Genomic DNA, 19633 nt, shown 5'->3' on the forward strand with positions numbered 1-19633 from the left:
CGGCAGCGGCGGCAGCTTTGCGATGATGGCGAAATACAAAAGCACTCATGTACTGAAATTTAGGCGCACGTTACAGAACTCCAGGTGGTGAGAATCAATCAGGAGTGTCTCATTACGGCGTACCTCATAATCAGACCATGGTTATGGCATGTAAAGCCTCATATCCTAATATTTTTAAGCAATGTTGCACTTGTAATAACTATTAAAATTTACGCTGAAGGAACATGATGAAAATCACTATAAGAATACCTAAAGAACACGAATGTTTCTGTTTATGACGCTATCCAGCTACTCGCAATCAAAAGCACACTTGCGCGCTCATATGCGTATATCGTATGGCTGGTCACCCTTGTGCTCGTCACATGCTAAGGGATATCTAGCCGCGTAAGCTGACCCGTACGAGACGCGTAAACCGCGATTCGTGTGGTGGTGCCTTAACTCTTAAATTTCCATGGAGTGTTAAGAAAAAAAAACTCAATAAAGATCGTTACGATGGAACCAGGAAGCCTACTCCAGAATGCTATACTATACAGGGTGTTCATTTTTATGTTTTACAGAATTTTTGAAAATCGCCTGCGGCAGGTAGCATAATTCTTATCGTTGAGCTGGGTTATTCGAAGAGGCGGGCATTAGTAGCACGACGAATCGATACACATATTCAACTAATTTAACAAATTCACTAATTAACTTCTTAGTTAATTAATTTACGACACATATTGCCATTTGCGAATTGTAGCCGGCGAGCTTGCAAGACGCATCCACTTGAAATGAATTTCCAGGATGACACAAGTTTTGAGATATCATTTCCCAAAGTGTGGAACGAAATACATGGGCGTTCCAGTTACTTTTGTGCTTCAATGCATAAAACAGCATTTTGGTAAAAGAGTAAGTCAAACAACAGTGCATTTTTACGGCGAGTTTGATGGCGCATATCTCTAAACTGGTGTCATTCTGGAAATTCATTCCCAGATGATACGCCTGACAAGCTCACCGGCTACAATTCGTAAATTGCAATATGTGTCGTAAAGTGATTAACTAAGAAGTTAATTATTGAATCTTGTTAATTAGCTGAATATGTGTTTCCATTGGTCATGCTGCTAATATCCGCCTCATCGAATAAGCCAGCTCAATGATAAGAATTATGCTACCTGCCCCAGGCGATTTCTGAAAATTCAGTGAAGCTTAATTTTGGACACCCGGTATAGCCCAAGGCAGAGCACGGTGTCATATTCCAGTGCGCTGGTTATTACTATTAAAGTCGGGTACAACTTTAGAAGGCAGCGGCATTTGCTCCCTCAAAGGCGGATGCATACGAGCCTCCACCAATGGACGCGCACTAAAGACTTGCGTCATGAGCCGGACGGCCGGTGACCCCGCCGACGGAGAACATGGCAGCCCGCGCTTCAAGCCGGGGCGAGTCGCGTCAGCGGGACTATTTGTTTAGTCGCGGAGGAAATCGGCTGATGCGCTTCTGTCATCTGGGCGGGGCCTCTCCTGTCTTCTTAAGTTGTACCCGACTATACTTTTATTAGGTAAATCCATTTTTTTAACATGCATTGAATCGTTAAGGAGAAGCTTTATAATACTTACACTCCGCTTTTTTCTCCAAGATCTGCAATCCTGGTTTCTTACACGTGGCACTTCTGGTCTTGCAGCTAGGGGAATGTTAGGAGGCGAAAATCAAAGTAAAATTATGTACAGACTGGTTAGGGCAATTTTAGGCATATTTTTAGCTTTGGAATGCGATGCACGGTGGTGCGTGTACTGATATCAACGATGTAATCCTCTATACCACCATATTTATGATTCGTGCGACACAGAAATGTTTCTTTTATCTTAAAGGCGCGAGGTAAAACTGAGCAGAATTAGAAAGAGTTACTAGATGTCGCAATCATAAGCAGGCGTATGGGTAATATAGGTATTTGTGTAGTTAATATTCTATATTTTATAAAGTAATATTATTAATATATAGTAATATTCTATATATATAGTTATTTAAAAGCGGCAGCGAGACAGCTTTGGTGTGCGCGCAGAATGCATTGCGGTAATTTTGGCACACTTCAGGATCTTTAACAGCGAAGCTGTTTAAGGCAGCCATAATTTGCGGTGCGTACCAAGAAACTGCCGCGCCGTAGCCATGACAACCCAAAGGAGGAGGAGGAGACCGCGTGCATGCTCACGCGGTCTCCTCCTTGCCAGCTCTCTGCCTTCCCCACCCCCGTCTCTCTTCTCTCCGTGGCTCACTGGGCCAGGAAAAAAAAATGACAGCATATCCACGGGGTGAATGATGATGAGTGGCGAAGCTCCGGAGGGAATCATCGGATCTCCCGCTTAAGGGGACGCTAGCACAAACGTGTTAGAAACGTGCCGTACTCTCTACTAAGGGGGAGCGGCCACAGCGTCTTACGCAGCCATTTACACATGCCGGAACGTGCACCGCGTTTGCCGACGCCATCACATGACTGCTGAGAGAGTATACCCCCCGTATTCATAAACGCTCCTCGACTTGAACATTACTTGCCACCGCCTTGGGCAGCGCGTTCGAAACGCGTTGAAGGTAAGGCGGAGAGGCCGCAGCGTCTTACACCAGCTTCTTACACGGGCCGTAACGCGCTAGCACAAACGCGTTAGAAACGCGCTAGAAACGCGGCCTTTCGTTAATGTTGGGTATTTATTGCCATCGTGGTGCATGTGTCTATGTGCGCTTCGTGGCGTAGTTAGCGTAGTTAGGTTAGCAGAGAGGAAGCGACCGACAGATTGGTAGCACAATTTTCTTTACGGTACAATGTATGCGTGAGCCATGCGGTGGGAACATCAGCTGGATGTATCTTGTTTGTTAAAAATTCTATTGGCATTGTTGTGGAAACGGTTACAAGCTGCTTGCAAGGACGTTTTGTTTTATGTGACCTTACTTACGGGGAGGCAAAATTTAGATTTATTTGTGTCTACGCACCTACAAAGTCGCATGAAAGATGTTTGTTCTTTCGCGAACTGAGTACGTATTTTGATTGTGAAAGGTGTGTGATTGTGTTGGGTGACTTTAACTGTGTGCTTAATGTAGAAGACCGTTCAACCACTGCTAGTATAAATGATGAAAGTGCGGCTTTTCTTAAAGAATGCGTGAGCAAATTTTCTTTAAGTGATGTGGCACAGTTCGCAAGGGGTGGAAGTCGCCAACACTTCACACACTTTCAAGGTACCAGTCATGCACGACTAGATCGTGCGTACGTATGTTCAGAGATTGCACCTCTGTGTCAGAATTACGATGTTGATGCTGTCTCTTTTAGTGATCATTGTATAGTGAGGTTTGAGATAGGCCAAAAGCAAAAAAGAAAACTTGAATGGGAAAGGTGGAAATTGAACACTAAGCTAATCAGCGATGAAGTGTTCTTAGATAAAACAAAGAAAGAAATTGAGCAGTTTTTTAGTGACACACTACGCAGTGCCGCAGAAAAATGGGAGTTGTTTAAACAAAGGGTAAAATTGAACGCAATAGAAAGGGGTGCACACATGAAGTATGAAGTTCAAAAACAGGAACAGGACCTGCGGCAAGAGTTGGAAGACTTGGTGCGAATCGAAACAGCTCATCCGGGTGTTATGACACAAGAACTGCAAGACGTTAGAAGAAAACTGGAAAGCTTAGAAGAAGATAAATACAGAGGTGCAATTATACGTGCACGAGCTAAAAAATATCTCACGGGGGAAGTACCAACAAAGCGAGCTTTGTCAGATGAAAAGGCGTACGCTCGAGGAAATGAAATATTAGAAATTGAATGTGATGGTAAGATATCGAGAGAACAGAAAGTTATCATGACAGCATTTGAAAGTTACTATCGAGACTTGTTTGCTGGTCGTGAGCCAAAAGTTCCGGGCTACGAGGATGAGTTTCTGGCAGAGATGCCGACACTAGACGAAGAGGAAACAATTTTATTAGAAAAGGATATTAGTATGTTTGAAATTGAGAGGGCTATTGAGGACCTAAGCTCGGGCAAATCTCCTGGTCCGGATGGGATTACCGCAGCGTTTTACAAGGCGTTTGAGACGGATATGGCAACAGCATTGCACGAAGTATTTTCAGAGGCGCTTGAGCGGGGGACTTTACCGCCATCGTTCAATCGTACGCACACAGTACTAATCCCAAAGGGCAAAGATAGTAATATATTACGTAAGGTAACAGGATACAGGCCAATTACGTTGACAAATGTTGATTATAAGATTTTAATGAAAGTTCTTGCAGCAAGGCTGCAGGGAGTTATACGGAAGTTAGTTGGGCCGCACCAGACATGCGGCATTAGGGGTAGGAAAATATTTACAAACATTCATGTAGCTAGAAGCATTTTAGAATATTGTGATAGCGCTCTCCTCAAAGTAGCGATGCTTCAAATAGATCTAGCTAAGGCTTTTGACATGGTACCACATAGTATTCTCTTCTTGTTAATGAATTACGTTGGACTCGGTTCCATCATATGTAAAGGCATCAAAATGGCATATCAAAGTTCATGTACCAATTTAATTGTTAATGGTGAACTTTCACAGCGCATACAAGTACTCTCTTCCGTTCGACAGGGTTGTCCGTTAAGTCCTTTACTTTTTGCTTTATTCTTAGAACCGCTCTGTAGAAAAATACTTAATAGTACAGGAATCAGGGGGTTTAAGATACAATCGTGTGAAGTCCGTGTTTTAGCTTATGCCGATGACGTTGCCCTGTTTGCTGTAGATAGAGAGAGTGTTAGTTCATTATTAAGAATTACTGACAAGTTTTGCGAGAAAAGCGGCAGTCAAATTAATAAGCAAAAGAGTATTGGTCTGTGGCATGGCCAGTGGAATGCCACGCCCGGTGTTTTTGAAATATTAAATGGCTCACAACACCTAGCACTTATCTGGGGGTACCTTTGGATAGGTATCGTGAGAACGAGTCACTCTGGCTCGAAAAAACAGATGAAATGCGTGCGATGGCCGAAGCATGGGGCGGCCGTGAATTGTCCATTTTTGCACGCGCCACTATTTGTAACGTTTTTCTCGCCGCGAAAATTATGTACCTTCTGCAGGCACTGCATTGCACGCGTAAGCACATTCAAAATTTCACCGCATCTTTGCCACGTTTATCTGGTGCTCTACGTGGGAGCGAACATCAAGAACAAATTTGTTTCGTCGAGTAAAGAGAGGTGGTCTATCGTTGTGCCACTTGTTTCTTCAGCAAGTTGTAACGCGTTTTATATTGCTAAGAGACGAAAGAGACCCGTTTCTGTGTTGTTTTTTTCAAGCCATGTTAGCAGGTGTTATACCCGATTTTTTTGTATCATCGGCCATTGGCCCTCGTTACACAATGTCACGGTTCCTGCGCGAAGTTATTACGTCCTATCGGTTCCTCAGAGCAAGATTTTCCCTTGAGTACCTCTCCAATGTAAAAAGAAAGCGTCTTATAAAGGATCTTGTGGAGAGTGTGTTCCCTGTACCATTGTATCGGTTAATGTTTCACGAAGAGCGTGGGCAAGACGTACTCAAGAGGGTTAAAAATATGCAGATACCAGCCAACGTTAAAACTTTTTTCTTCAAGCTTCACACGGGAACCTTGCCGGTTAAAACGTGGTTAGAAGAAAAGGGCATTTATGTGCCTTGGGGTAGCAGATGTTTTCTGTGCAACAAAGCTGAAACTATTGAACATGTTTTTATTGACTGTAATAATGCTATATTCTTTTGGGATATATTACAGAGAACTTTAAAGATAGACCTACCCCTAAATCCACATGGCATTCGTTTTCTGCCGCCTGAACGCGATTGTGAACAGATGGACGTTATCTTCTTACTCGGGCTGCATGCAGTCTGGCGTTCTCTGTTGGCATATAGACACTGTGATGTTAAAGGCCGATCTGTGCATGATTATTTTGTTGAAATGGTTGTGAAAGTACGTGATGTGTACAAAACGACTGACTGTCATGAAGATGTAATATCACTGTGGGATGCTTTAGCACTTATAAAACGAGTGTGATCTGACAAAGGCTTGTAGCCAAGCTGGAAATAAAGAAAAAAAAAAGCTTCGTGGCGTAGTGGGCTAACGCCGCGCGCTCGGAAGCGAGGGGTCCCTGGTTCGATTCCGGGCTGCGGACACAACTTCGGAATTTTTTTAACACGAAAGTGTTTTATTCCGGGGTCCACCAAGACTTCAGTGACGTATTTCCGTCACGGAAATACGTCAGCTTACAATGTACACGAACATAATACAAAGAAAGAAACCAGAAGAAAAAGTTCCACAAACATGCAAAATTTGGAAATCGAACCCACGACCTCTCGGTCCGCGACGATAGATCGCCGAGCGTTTAACCCATTGCGCCACAAACGCAATTGCAGAGAGCTACACAGACGCGCCTTATATATCTAACACTCCTCCGTGTACCTGCGCTCTTGCTCGGGGCGGTGCCGCCGCCTACGAGCAGAAAAGAGAAGTACTGCATTATGACACTAACGCGCACCGACAGTGAACGCTTCGGTGGTCTCATCACTACGACTATAGTGCCTAGAATATACTTACTAGTGTGCCGACCGCCGGGCGTTTCTAATGGGAGACGCTGGCACCGCCGGTGATGCCTTCCGCCGGAGGCCACCAGACGGCGACACTGTTTGGGACCGTGCTAACCGAGCGGCGCATCGCGCGTCGCTTGCGCTTCGGATGCACTTTGGATGCGCGTTCGTAAGCGCAGTCGGTTGCGGCGCGTTGTAGCTTTCGAGCAAGTAGCATGTGGTGCCGCCGCATGTCATTGAAGACACGTTTCACTTTCGTGTTCTATACCGATTCCTATATAAGAGGGATCAACCACATTTTTTTTCTCTTTTTTCTCAGGCTGGTTACACACTACTACTACTACGACGGGGACGGAACGGGTGCCGCTATAAGGAGCTTCGCTCCTAAAAAGGCGAAAGCTTGCACTAGGCCGCGCAAAAGCTCAAGACACAGCGAAGCTGTCCGATTGATCTCGAACGGCTAGCCTTCAATGCGTTCGGCGTCGACAAGCAGCAGCGTTCTTGGCACTGTGCCAACCTTGGTTAGCCTGCCTGCGTTTGTGGCATGACGGGAACGCTGTCGCTCGTAGGCGCTGACGCGTCCAGCGCTAGTCACGCGAAATGTCGCGAAAGGGAAGTAACTTCCGAAAATTATCGCTCCAGAATACCTTCCTACATGCGTAGGTAAGTTAAACAAAGTTAAGACCTACCAGGAACGAAGTTAATACCTAGCCGTAGCTGCCAGTAAGTTTCGCTGTGCCTAAGCTTTGAGCGACCGAGTGCAAACTTGCCTGTTCTTTGAACTAGCAAGCAAGCTTTGCAGCATTTCTACTTTAGTGTTAGAGATAACATGCATCCTATGATAAAATACCAGCCTTGACCTTGTGGCATTCTCTTTTGCTGCGAATATCACTTATAACCACGGAAACAGCGCGATCTTGTTGTTTGATCGCTCGCTCACTCTGTTGTCACTCTCCGCTTTTGGCACCGCATGCGAATATATGTGGGCCTCAACAAAGCACCAAGTGGCACGATAACAAAGACACCGTAACGGATGGAACGACGACGATTGCGGTATAACGACGAAGCCAGGAACAACGTCGACGACGATGGAATGGATTGTGGGGCAGCGACGACGGCGGCGTGACGACGTTGACAATGACAATTATGAAAACAATGGCGGAATGGTGCGAATAACACGAATGATCACTACGGTATGGTGACAACTGCATAACGAAAATAACGACGTAAACGATGTTACAGCCGGGATGGCAAGGGCACTACAACGACAGTGATATGGCAATGACATTAACATGATGACGACGGCAGTACAAAAACAATGATGGTCGCACAATGGCAATGATCGCCGCAACGATACAACAATGGCTTGACTTCGTTTACGTGCATCTATTACAGGAATCACGCAAGGTTCGCCAGGTCAAGCCTAAACATATATCAAGGAGTGGGGCGATCGTTTGTGCTATTCACACTTTTTGAGTTAAGGGATGAAACAGCTATTGGGGTGCGGGGAGTATGAGAAAGGTTTCAATACAAGTGATAGAAGTTTTAATCAAGGTATTCGTTGAATGACGTACATAGGACTATCTTCGTGAATTTTGAGGAGATTAGTGCACAATTAAGTCTCATGTCGCCGTCGTGTTCCGCTCAAAATCTAGCCAATCAATGAAGACGGCGGGACAAAACAGCTGTGGCGATTAGCAGTAACATGAATCAGGAATAAAGATAATGCCGCTGTTTGCAGATATTTTCTCGTATATAAGCAAGCTCGCTGTATTTTGACGAATAAATCGCTGATGCGCTGATGCTGGCGATATACTCTTGTTTTGTATTACGCTGTGAAATACGAAAAATATTTGCTCCTTAGCTGATTGCACCTTTGTTTAGCCAACAATCAGTAAATACGCACTGCGATGCAAACAGCAATACGCGACGTACTGCAGGGAAGCGCGCTCTGAATCAATGCACAGGGTGATGTGAATGTTTGCATTATGCTTGATAAATGTGCGCAATACCGGGCCTATCATCTGTGTCCTCACCGCTACAAATACGTAGATTGCGTTCATTTTTTAGTCGACCATTATTCTAGTTTATTAAAATACCGTAAGCGAAATTAAATTTATTTTCCGAACACTTCATGATTATTTATTCCTGATGTAGCGGTGTTTAAAAAATAAATGCTACTTATTGCGAAAAGAAGGAGAGTTATTTTACTAGTGTAGGAGAGGTTAGCTATAGCGACAGCCTTTGTATTCTCCTTCAGGTGAGATAGTGACGGAAGAAAGAAAAGAGAGTTAAAAAAAAGGCACACAGATACAAGTAGACACCTACACACGCGGGAAATGCACTAGCACAAAATATATTTACCGAGTGCTATTGAGCCCTTTATTGCACAAGGTAGCTATAAGTGCCTTAGTGGAACGCAGTACAGAAGGCAAGAACGAAGTCGAACGTACTGTTTTGAGGTAGAACCGCACTTGGAAGAACGCATTTTCCCTCTTTACAGACTCCCGTAACAAAAGCAGCCACATTTCCTTCTGATGAAGTTGATATGGCGGTTGGAGACTGGCCTTGAAGCTGTAAGTTCGCAAGTAAGAAACAGAAAACGTATCAAGCGTATCAAAACGTACCAAACGTATTCAAAAGAAAACATATCAGATTTGATTTTGAATATCAGATTGTAAATGTTAGCAATCAGATTTTGCCGCTTCATTTATGCTTCCTTAACCGGTGGGGATATTTCCGGAGATGCTTATAAGATTCTCCAGGAGCACCTAGAAAACGATATGCTCCCTAAGGAGATATACAAATGAGGCAGGATAAGCATGCATGCTGCAATGCTTGAAACAAGAGGGTAATTATTTCTCCTTGTTTATGTTGTTAGTGTACGGCAAAATGGAGCACTATAAGTTCGCACTGAAACCCTCACTCGACGCAAGCCACAGTACTCAGCAAACTGCGTTTTTCATGCACGAACGCATTAGGTACGCATAGCTTGAGCGACAGTAGGCTGCAAATGTAAAGAAAGCAAAAGTAAAAAAATATATATTGATGCATACTTACAACGCACTTCTCACTTTTGTTCAAATAAGTTGCTTCGTCTCGTTCACAAACAAACGAACAGTTCTGAAAAACGTAGTCCTATAAAAAGGAGAAAAAAAATTTTCGTTTCACGATGTACGTAAAGTTTACCTGTATAGTAACAAGCAAAGACAGGAGCTGAGAATTTTCACACAGAACACTGAGGACGCAATCCCTAACCACTGCTCGAAGCTATGGCGTCCGGGTAGGGCGACACTTAGCCGGCCGGCTGATGGTCCTGACGGAGACTAAGACTAAAGCTTGTCGCTTCAGTTTGCGTAGAGCTTTCATCGTGTGTTTAGAAGGCTAGCTTACAATGCCAGTTTAACCTAAATTGTGGTCCTTTCACTCGGCAGAATAGAGATAGTGCGAGATGGAAAAGTTGGGTCACAGCTATAATATCAATAGCGGGGAACGTCCTCCTTCTTCTATAGACGATGATGCAATAAATATTCCCTGTTTTCCCGAGGTTATAGCAGAGAAATGTTCCTAAGCAGATCCTGCAAGTAAACCTGCAATAGTCAGTTTCGTGATAAGCATGCGCGTGCTGCCGACGATCGCGAACGCCCCATTTTCTCGTAACGCACACCAAGTTAGGAACATGTGTGCTTAACAGGTATGTGCGCATAGAGGGAAAGGGAGGGGGTTCGTGTCTAGAGGACCCAGGACCCCCAAATTGCCTTATTATGATCATGTGACTCATCTTAAACGAACCTTTACTGCAAAGATAATACAGATTGGCTATTATCAAACCTATCAAGTTAGCTTATTACTTCCCATGCCTCACAAAACCAAGAAATTGGGTTATATATTGAAATTTATTAATTACCTACTGCATATATTCTGATCATTGCTCAGTGTTATAGACATTATTAGGTCTAGTTTAAGACTGTGGCATTATTCTGCCTGATTTGTAAGCAGAAAATGTATTCTTCCTATATAATGTTTCGCATGAAAAGAATAACTTCTGAACCGTAGACATTTCTTCTGTCGTTCCCGCAAATTGACGCCCGTTTTGATCTCAGTCGGGTTTCGACCTTGAGACTGCAATATAAATACAGAGCATCAATTGAGAGAGGCTTAGGATGTAGCGTGCTCCTGCTCCACTAAAACGAATAACGGACAATAAGGTTTTACGTCTTTCGCCTTTCAGTCCCGGTAATGTTACCCCCAATATTCGCTGTGAGCAACGCTATGTGATATTTAAAGCTCCATCTCATGATGACACACGTGGTGCACGTGGCAAACTGAGCAACCAAAGCACCAATATGCCGCGAATTATTGTAATTGTAGACCAGGGGTGTATTCTGGAGGTGTCCACCTAGTGGACATGTCCGTATGGTCTGCTGCTGAAGTTATTACTGGCTGGGCTGGGCTACGCATAAGAAGGAGACAGCCACCCCCAGCCAATCAGCACTTTAGAAGCAGCAGACGAAATGGATATCTCCACTAGGTGGACAGCTACAAAGTTAATCCCCCCCCCTTCCCCTTGCGACGCCACACAATTTCACGAGGAACAATAATGGTAAAATACACTTGTTCTGAGTGCATGCAGCTCCGTCGTGCATCTTATTATTTCCTCGCATCTATTGTGCCCTCTATTATTTATTTATTAGGCAGATATTATGTATTAGACACAGTGGCATACTGCGACTGTGTCTGCTTTATAAAAGGTGTACTGATTCCAAATGCCCCATTTTATTTACTTATTTATTGGTACTGCAACCGTCATTACAGGGGTTTCAGCAAGGTGGGTTACAGAGCAACGGGAAATACAACCTAATAGCACAATTACCGCTCCATTTGGGCAGTCAACCAAGAATGGGCCATTGTTGAATTTGTTGCCATTTTCCCCTGTCTTTGTTTCACCAGTCATCGCGCCCAGTAAATACAAAAAATAAACTTCACCAAACAGCTTTTCTATATTCCAAGAGACCAATTCTCGACAGGTGTTGATAACAATATAAAGTACCCTGTACATTCTGTACGGGGCACAGAATGTGACTTAGGAAATGAGGTAACTTCAGCGACCGTATTCAGAAATAAGTTATTATGCTGGAACAGTTCGTAAGAGCGGACGTCAGCCACTATTGGTGATGTGGAACATAGTATTAGCAAAGGTGGCCAATGAAAGCCAACTCTACTTGCGAACTAAATGCTATAGGAATTCGGCCCTGAGTATACTTACGGTAGAATCGGGCCGATTGCAATCCGGGTTAATGTCACTTGGTGGTTTGGGCAACGGAAGCTTTGCTAAGCAAGAATAACGAAAAAGTTGTACAATACGTTAGGCATATGCAAGTGGTCGACGAATGATAGCGAGGGATTGGCGTTGTGTGAATTTGTATATTTTCGCGAAGGTCTAGGACAACGAAGCAACAGACTTAGATGTTCCGCATGTGCCACCATGCTTATGGTTTCTCATTCGTGTATGCTCTTTATTTTAATAGAACAACTTCAGATTACTAATTGTTTATGTTGAAGATTGCCGGCGATAGATAAAAACGCGCGCAGTCATTGATGCATGGTATTTTATTTTATCAAACCACTCTCATTCCTTCCGACGCGATCTTTACAGCTTAAAAGCCTATCACTGCTCTAATTTTTTACGAGTTCTTGTTTTTTGCGAATCCTTCGGAGGTTTGGTCTACGCGAGTACGTAAGTAATGCTTGTCTCAAAATAGGCAACTTCTATAGCCTTAATGTTGACCGATAAAGTCGGGACAGTGAGCGCGCACCTGTTCTACGTAATCAAACGATAAACCACGACGCAAAAACTTCATATATAAAGTTGTCTCATAGGTATCTATAAAGCACATATATGTCTTAATGAAATAAGCTTTCATGTTGAACGGCTTTTTTACGTATCTGGGCTACCTTGTTTCTACGTCAATTGGATACGTGCCACCAAATGCTCCAGCCTATCATAAAATTTTCACCGACACTGTTGTGCTAATGTGCGCACCGCATAAAACCCGTAGGTATAATGTCCGGCTTACAGATACTTCTGAAACACACCAACGCCTTCGTCGAATAGCACATATTTTCAACGGCTTCTTTGGTTTTCTCGTATTTCTTTTCTTTGGTCTGCCACATTCTTTGGCCACTGCGTATGTGCCACTAGGTAACCGCCCATGCTGGACCAATCTCCCACATTGGGTATGGGCCACTCAGCTGCTCGGACAGAAGGCTCATAGAAGCCTTAAATGTATTGAGATATGCGTCGTAGTTTAATGTGTCCCATATACGTCTCATCAACATTCTTCCCACGACAAACATCATGCACCACCTTTGCCCTCTTGATGCAGGAAGCTAACAGCTACAGGCGAGGAGGTTGTGCGCTTGTCATTAACTGCCGGCTGCTATCTCACTAACCCCAACAAGCTTCGCGTCATTTATACGGCAACATTGCGTTGAATATGCGTGTTCTTGGTTCACAACGATAACAGCTCCAGTTTTCACACTTCATACAATATGTACGTTTTCCAAGAGATGTTACCGTGTTGGCATTTCATCTACGATGCTTTTCTTGAAATTACGCAAGCTTACGCGTGGTTAACTTTTCTCCCTTTTGTAAAAATATTAGTGCTTATTTTCTACGGGAGAGGAGAGGCAGGTGAATTGGTCTTACGCATTTGCGGTGGTATCTTGTTGTTCTGTGGAACACATCTACCGTCTAGGCAGACACCCATGTCTACAGTACCTAGAGCTCCGTTTACATTACTTTGTGTCGGTGATTGTGGTACTGCTGGAAGCTGAAATTTTGGAGACAAAAGAATGACAATGAACACTACAAGCCCCATGCTTCTTTTTAAATTTTAATGTAGCATAACAGAAAGACTACAATTATTGTTTCATTATTAGCAGCTGCAATTTAAGATATGTTGATGAGTTCTGTCATTTGATTACATTTGAGGAGTTAACTGTTTTAGTTACTTAATATTACTGTATTCTCACATAGCTGTTTCTAAAAATCTACAATCAAAGAATAACTACAGCATAAGAATGTTAATTGCTCATTAGGGTGATAGACAAACGAGCTTTACAGTGTACTGCAACAAAATATTAGTTGAACCACACTTACGACACAGGATTGTCTATTCCTCAACGGCACTTCCTCGTCGCCTTCGCAGACAAACGTGCAGTTATGATAAAGATAATTCTGAAAAATAAGATACAAAGCACTAAGGTTGACAACAAGCAAGCCACACTATTACTAATTCTTTGAGTGGAAATTGCATATCTGTTATCGTCAGGTGGCGCTGCCGAACCTATCATCATCGGCAGTTGGTCTGGAACGCTGCAGTGTGCTTGTGTGTGCGCGCGCTTCCACCGTTCTCGCGATGTATATCTTATCATTGGATTAAACCTTATTCGTTCCAACCTCGTTCACACATCAGAACTGGGATAAGCTCCTTCGATGATTGAGAAGGCCATCGAACATTCCTGAGTGACTGTTACCGTTCCGAGTTCGAGAGACGCGCTACTGCGGAGTACGGCTAGCTATGGCGAACGGCGATGCTAGGCCTGACCCGTCAATGGAGTCGGTGGGCGTCTTGGAGATGGCGCAAGTGTTGCGTCAAAGCCAACAGCTCCTAGAGAAAGTTGCGACGCAGGCGCCCGTGCGAGTGACTGCGAATGCGTCAGCAGCCGTGTCACCTTACCCGGGCTCGAGGGCGACATTGCTCGCAAAATTCCTGGAGCGGCCAGTTGCGCGGCAATTTTGCGTGTATTCCGCTGCTGCTCGCATGCTTGGAAAAAACACCTTTATGTAGCACGTAATGAGCAACAGAAAGCTGTATCGGGAGTTTTTCATGCTGCTCTACAATTTTCTCAACGACACTTTTCATCTAATCATAATGTTTGAGAATTTAGTAAATAATTAAAACTAATTATATAATTAGGCAGAATGCAAAAAATTATCGCAGTGTCTCCAAGCGACGGCAAACAACATAATCTTGGTTTGGTCCAGCTACGTGGGATTTACATATCTTTAAATCTTGGTGCATGATAGTTGGGACACCCCGCGTATTTAATTAGCTGTGTAGACATTGTGATTTGTTGTGCAAGCATGCCCGCCTCTTTTGGAGGTAACTCTCCTAAACGGCCGAATCGCGCTATAAGCTCAGTGTAACGTATGAAAACGTTTATTCGAAAAAATAAAGAGTCTCAGTATACGCTGGAGAAGCAATTACTTCCTGGTAAAAGAGATTCTATACTTGAAGGTTCATTACACCTTCCGCACTGCAGGACAGAGCGAGAAAGAGATGAGGATAAATGAAAGGCAGGGAGGTTAACCAGGGACGCTATGCTGGAAGACCCGAGTTCTGCCCACTCGCGAGTTATGGCGAGCTCGTAAAAAGGCGGTCAGTAAAATCAGATAGTGAGGAGTGCGCGAGAACGGCAGTTAACACAAGGCTGCAAGAACGCGCGTGGGGCGCGACAAACGCATCATAAAAGAAGTAGCTGGAGCCAATTAAGATTTCCCGATTGGAATGCATGTAAAATATCGAAATACTGTTATGAGACAACCGCTGTGCTGATTTGGACAAATTTGTTGCAGTTAAGAGATAATGTGAGGAATTATCTAGTTCAGGAAGCAGCAAAAATGCAATTTAGGATTCTGTGCGTTCCCGAAAAAATTTCCCCACTGTTTAATATGAAAAAATATACCCGGATAAAGTTTACAGACGTACAAATCTGCACCAAAAACAAATAGCGCAGTTCTGTAAACTGCATCTGTGAGAGCTATGAAAGCGTACTACTTTAATATATGAAATCACAGTGTACATGAAATTGTTATAATGTTTATAAGCATTTGGCAAAAGTCATAGTAGAATAAATAGTAGTACCATTCGGGAAGGAGTATTATTCATCACAATTGTCCGCTTTAGACGAATTACTAGAGATTTGTGATATCTTTTTTTGATTGCTGAATTACATAGTTCAAAACTTGACACTTGACTTTTTTATGTATTTGAAATTTTCAAAAATTAAAATAATATACTGGCGGCGTAAATGACAAATGCAGTTGCTACACTTACTAGATATTAACTTTTCTTTGCAACGCAACAAGCCTCATTGAAATTGATGCTGTGGTTACTGAGAGAAACGATGGAAGCTCATGAGCTAAAGCTTAGCGACACCGGCCGTTCTTTTAGGAGAGTGCACAGCGCGTTGAAAGGTTCGAACGCGTCAGTGCAGTCAGCAGTGCACCTTGTCAACGTGAATGCCTCACTATATATCCGCAGACCCCACGAAGCGGTTACCGCCTGCGCTTTCGTGGGCGGATCTCCTCTTTCGAGTGTATCTTATTGTTCCAACTTGAGAAAGAAAATTTTCACTCACAAATGCAAGAAGTGTGCATGCTGGGCACAACGCTGTGTCATCGCGACCGTCGCGTTCCATAACGGCACAAACGTTCTTTTTCATTAATTATAAATTATTGCTAAACATATTTACTTTATATTTAGAGCAATTTAAAATATGTTTACCAAACTTTCACAAAGTTTGTAATGGAAATCACACATAATATTTCTTGTTAGTGCTTCTTGCAAAGAGCATACGCACTCGGTGGAACAATAAACAAATGAAAGATGGCGCCCCACGGTCTCAACACGTGAGTCTGTCTTCGCCGACCACCCCTGACGTGATGTCGAAGTGGCGTTAGCCAACAAAACTCTAATCGTCCCGGGGCTTTGGTTTCATGTCTCCGTATGATTGGATCATTCATCGGAGGGCGTCGCCAGAGCTCACATAGATCGAGAGCTTAGCCGAACTCGGGCCTTCCTGCAAAGCGCCCCAGAACTGAGCCTGGTTGGTTACCCTGCCCTGTGGGAAGTGCAGAGTTGATGTGGCCAACGTAGTGAAAGTTCTCTGCTCATGTGACAGCTAATATACTTAATGCAGGCCAGACAAGCTATTGTAAATATTATAAGAGCAATGCGAGTACTTATCAGTAGCAGCCCTACCTCAAGAGCTTCCATCGAAATACATGGGAATGCAGAACTTGCTTGCTCGGTACCCACTACACTGAATTTGATAACGTTTGTTGAACGTAAAAGAAAACAACTGAATTCCACCAACTCTGAGGAGCAGATTTTTTTTTACACGATCAACTTTTTTTACAGGATTGTTGCAAAGCACAAAATTAAAAAAAAACGATGTATCAAGTTTGCGACTGCGTAACTGACAAAAAAAAAAACGGTGGCAATTCTGTAAACTCTGCCTAGTAATTAGACACACTAATTTGGGAGTAGCACTTTGCAACACACGTGTAAATATTGTAACGATTTCACGTTGGATTTAAACTGGTATATCAAATGCGTCCCTCTTTAAGTGCTCAAGCAGAAGCAGTTGATATATGTCATTGCTGTAATTTTATGGATTTGTAAACTCGTTGCTTCACATCTGTTAATCATATCAATGTTCGGCAATTCAATAAAAAGAAAGGCGCACATCGGAATTCTGCTGTTTTAGCTGCTGGTAGAATGCAGCTCCTTTCTTAAATGCAAGAGCTTTGATTCAAATCGGTTCGTAGGTTGTTTACCGAGAGAACTTCCGTGTTTTACGTGTATTTGTTTAGAGAAATCGGATTAGGCCCAGATGTAAAACTTCCTGTTAAAGCGAAACTGTCCTTGCCTCTTACCCCTGCATTCATGCATGATTGAAGCCCATGCATGATTGAATTCAATCTAAATGACGTCTGGTATGAGCAGTGCCCAAAACGGTTATTGCGTTTTCTTCGGAGTGTTCACGACAGGCGTCATTTATCTCAAGTCAAGCATGACCTTCAAGTTAAGATGCATTTCTTAATATGGGAATACTGCTATCTTGACAAGTAGGCAACAATTTAGACCGCTGTGTATGTCCAACGGGACACATAGCATGTTTCAATCATTTTCGTCACAAGCGTCGCATTTGCATAACACTTACAAAATATGAGAAATTATCAGAGAAAGCTTCGCTTAACGCCCATTCCAGATAAGCGTGGTATCCGCGACATTTTGTACTTGTGGAAGCCTTAGAATGCTTCTTTTCTAACACACAAAAAAAAGAAATTTGTCTTCATCCGAACAAGCGAGTCTTTTTTTATTTATCCAATGCAAACAGAGCGCGCAACGAGTGACAAGGCAGCGTCTCCACATTGAGGAAGACTATTTGTTTGAGAATTGACATACTTAACCCGCGATCATGTACCGAAGTGTTATTGCCCAATCACCTACAACCTGAAAATTCTGAGTGGAAAAATAAAGCAGGCTCATGCAGATAAGGACAACCAACACATCTGAATATAGAATCTCTAGTACTTACTCTTTGATTCGTTTTCCACGCATTACAATCCGGATTAGTGTCACGTGGGGGTTTTGGTTTTCCAGCTGCATAAGAAATGAATGGTATAGTGATTACATGCCTTTTCAAGGCTTTAGTTGTTTCAGATATGGCGTCGGGGGACGTTAGTTAGGGCTGTGCCCTTTCTCCACGCCTTCGCGTTACAATAAAGTATAGCCAGAGGACATGACAACATAGCTACCTGGCATTTCATTGCATGAATATTTCTTCTGCTCCCAATATCATTCGATTCAACAACTACCAACCCCACTTCTTAGTATTGCCCCCGCTGAAGTGCTTCTTAGTTTAGAAGGCACAAGTTTTTCCAATAATATGCCTAGAGCTTATTTCATTCCTGCCTGCCTGCAGCCCACCTCCATGATAATATCATTTCCTGTTTGATTAGCTGCATTGGACTACAACTTCTAGCTTTAGAACTGCGTCTTAAATCTGGAGGTTTTAGATTCTGGTCGCGTCTTGACCCATCTTCCGCAATACGTATTTTTCATATCTTGCAAGACGCGTGAGCTTACCCGGATGATCTTGTATCAGGTCACGTTAATATACCAGCGAGTATTTGCTACGGAAAGGAAAAGCACATTCATTCATCTTACTGGGTAACGATGGTGTCTTGTCGTTCTGGGAAACACATCTTCCATCTTTGCAAAATCCCATGTCTGCAGAACCCTGAACTCCTTGTACTTGATTTTTTGTACCTGGTTGTGACGCTGCTTGAAGCTGAAATATAAAACACGAAAAATTTAAGAAGTAAAACGGATGGGCCCCACGGCTATTATATTCAGGACATCTGGAAATTCAAAATATACGAAGCAGCTTGGCTGGTTTGAAAATACTTGAGAGACAGTTATTTTTTTCGCTTATACTGTTTCTGATAGAAATTGTATAACGATTACAACATAACAATTCCGAAGTGGCATGCGCATTAGGTCATCATACGAACGATTCTAGCAAGATTATCGATGCAAGGTGTACGTATTGATCATTGAGACATACTTACTATACAGGATTCTTTGTTGTTCAACGACACTTCTTCATCTCCTTCGCAGGGAAACGTGCAGTTGTGGTAAAGATAATTCTGAAAATTGAAACACGAACACTGTGAATGACATGAAACGTCTCGTGCAATGAGTAAACGTAACCTCCACAGCAAACCTCTTTATGGCATCTGTAGGATACAATAACATAAATATTTGAGTTGAACTGAACGCGGCCACATTGGATACTATATATATATATATAGGGTGTTTAATTTTAGCTGCACCACATTTTTAAAAATTGCCTGTGGCAGATGGCACAATTATAATCCTTCATCTAAACTACGCGATGAGGCGGCCATTACGTCCACGAGAAATCAAAAAGCCTAAGTGAATAATAAACATAATTACGCTAATTACCTTTTTAATTATGAACTTTACGGCACATCTTTCAATTTACGAATTATAGCCACTGAGTTCGCAAGGTGTATACACTTGGAACGAATTCTCAGGACTGAACTAGTTTCGAGATATTAATTTTCAAAGTGTCCGACAAAATGCACGGGCGTTCCAGTTAACGTTTTGAGGAAAACTGCTGTTTTATGCATTGAGTCTATGGTCTGGCCGGTCTAACTCAGTTCGAAGAACGTTCCGTTTGACGTCATAAGGATCACATAAGGACAGTAAACTTACTCGAGGAGATAATCTGT

At 43.0% G+C, this 19633-nt stretch overlaps 1 protein-coding gene across 1 annotated transcript in view; it reads right to left on the bottom strand.

The window, feature by feature from the left end:
• The window catches only part of LOC119446091 (uncharacterized), a 46940-nt gene that overhangs the window by 12769 nt on the left and 14538 nt on the right, over positions 1-19633 (bottom strand). Inside the window, exons 9-17 of the mRNA XM_037710436.2 lie at positions 18947-19024; positions 18543-18666; positions 17911-17975; positions 13682-13759; positions 13229-13352; positions 11786-11850; positions 9580-9657; positions 8973-9093; positions 1591-1655 (exon numbers count right to left, since the gene is read on the bottom strand). Coding sequence (XP_037566364.1) covers positions 1591-1655; positions 8973-9093; positions 9580-9657; positions 11786-11850; positions 13229-13352; positions 13682-13759; positions 17911-17975; positions 18543-18666; positions 18947-19024 — 798 coding nt within the window. The remainder of the gene's footprint in view (positions 1-1590; positions 1656-8972; positions 9094-9579; positions 9658-11785; positions 11851-13228; positions 13353-13681; positions 13760-17910; positions 17976-18542; positions 18667-18946; positions 19025-19633) is intronic.

Source organism: Dermacentor silvarum, chromosome 3 (genome assembly GCF_013339745.2).
Source record: "Dermacentor silvarum isolate Dsil-2018 chromosome 3, BIME_Dsil_1.4, whole genome shotgun sequence".
NCBI classification, from domain to species: domain Eukaryota; kingdom Metazoa; phylum Arthropoda; class Arachnida; order Ixodida; family Ixodidae; genus Dermacentor; species Dermacentor silvarum.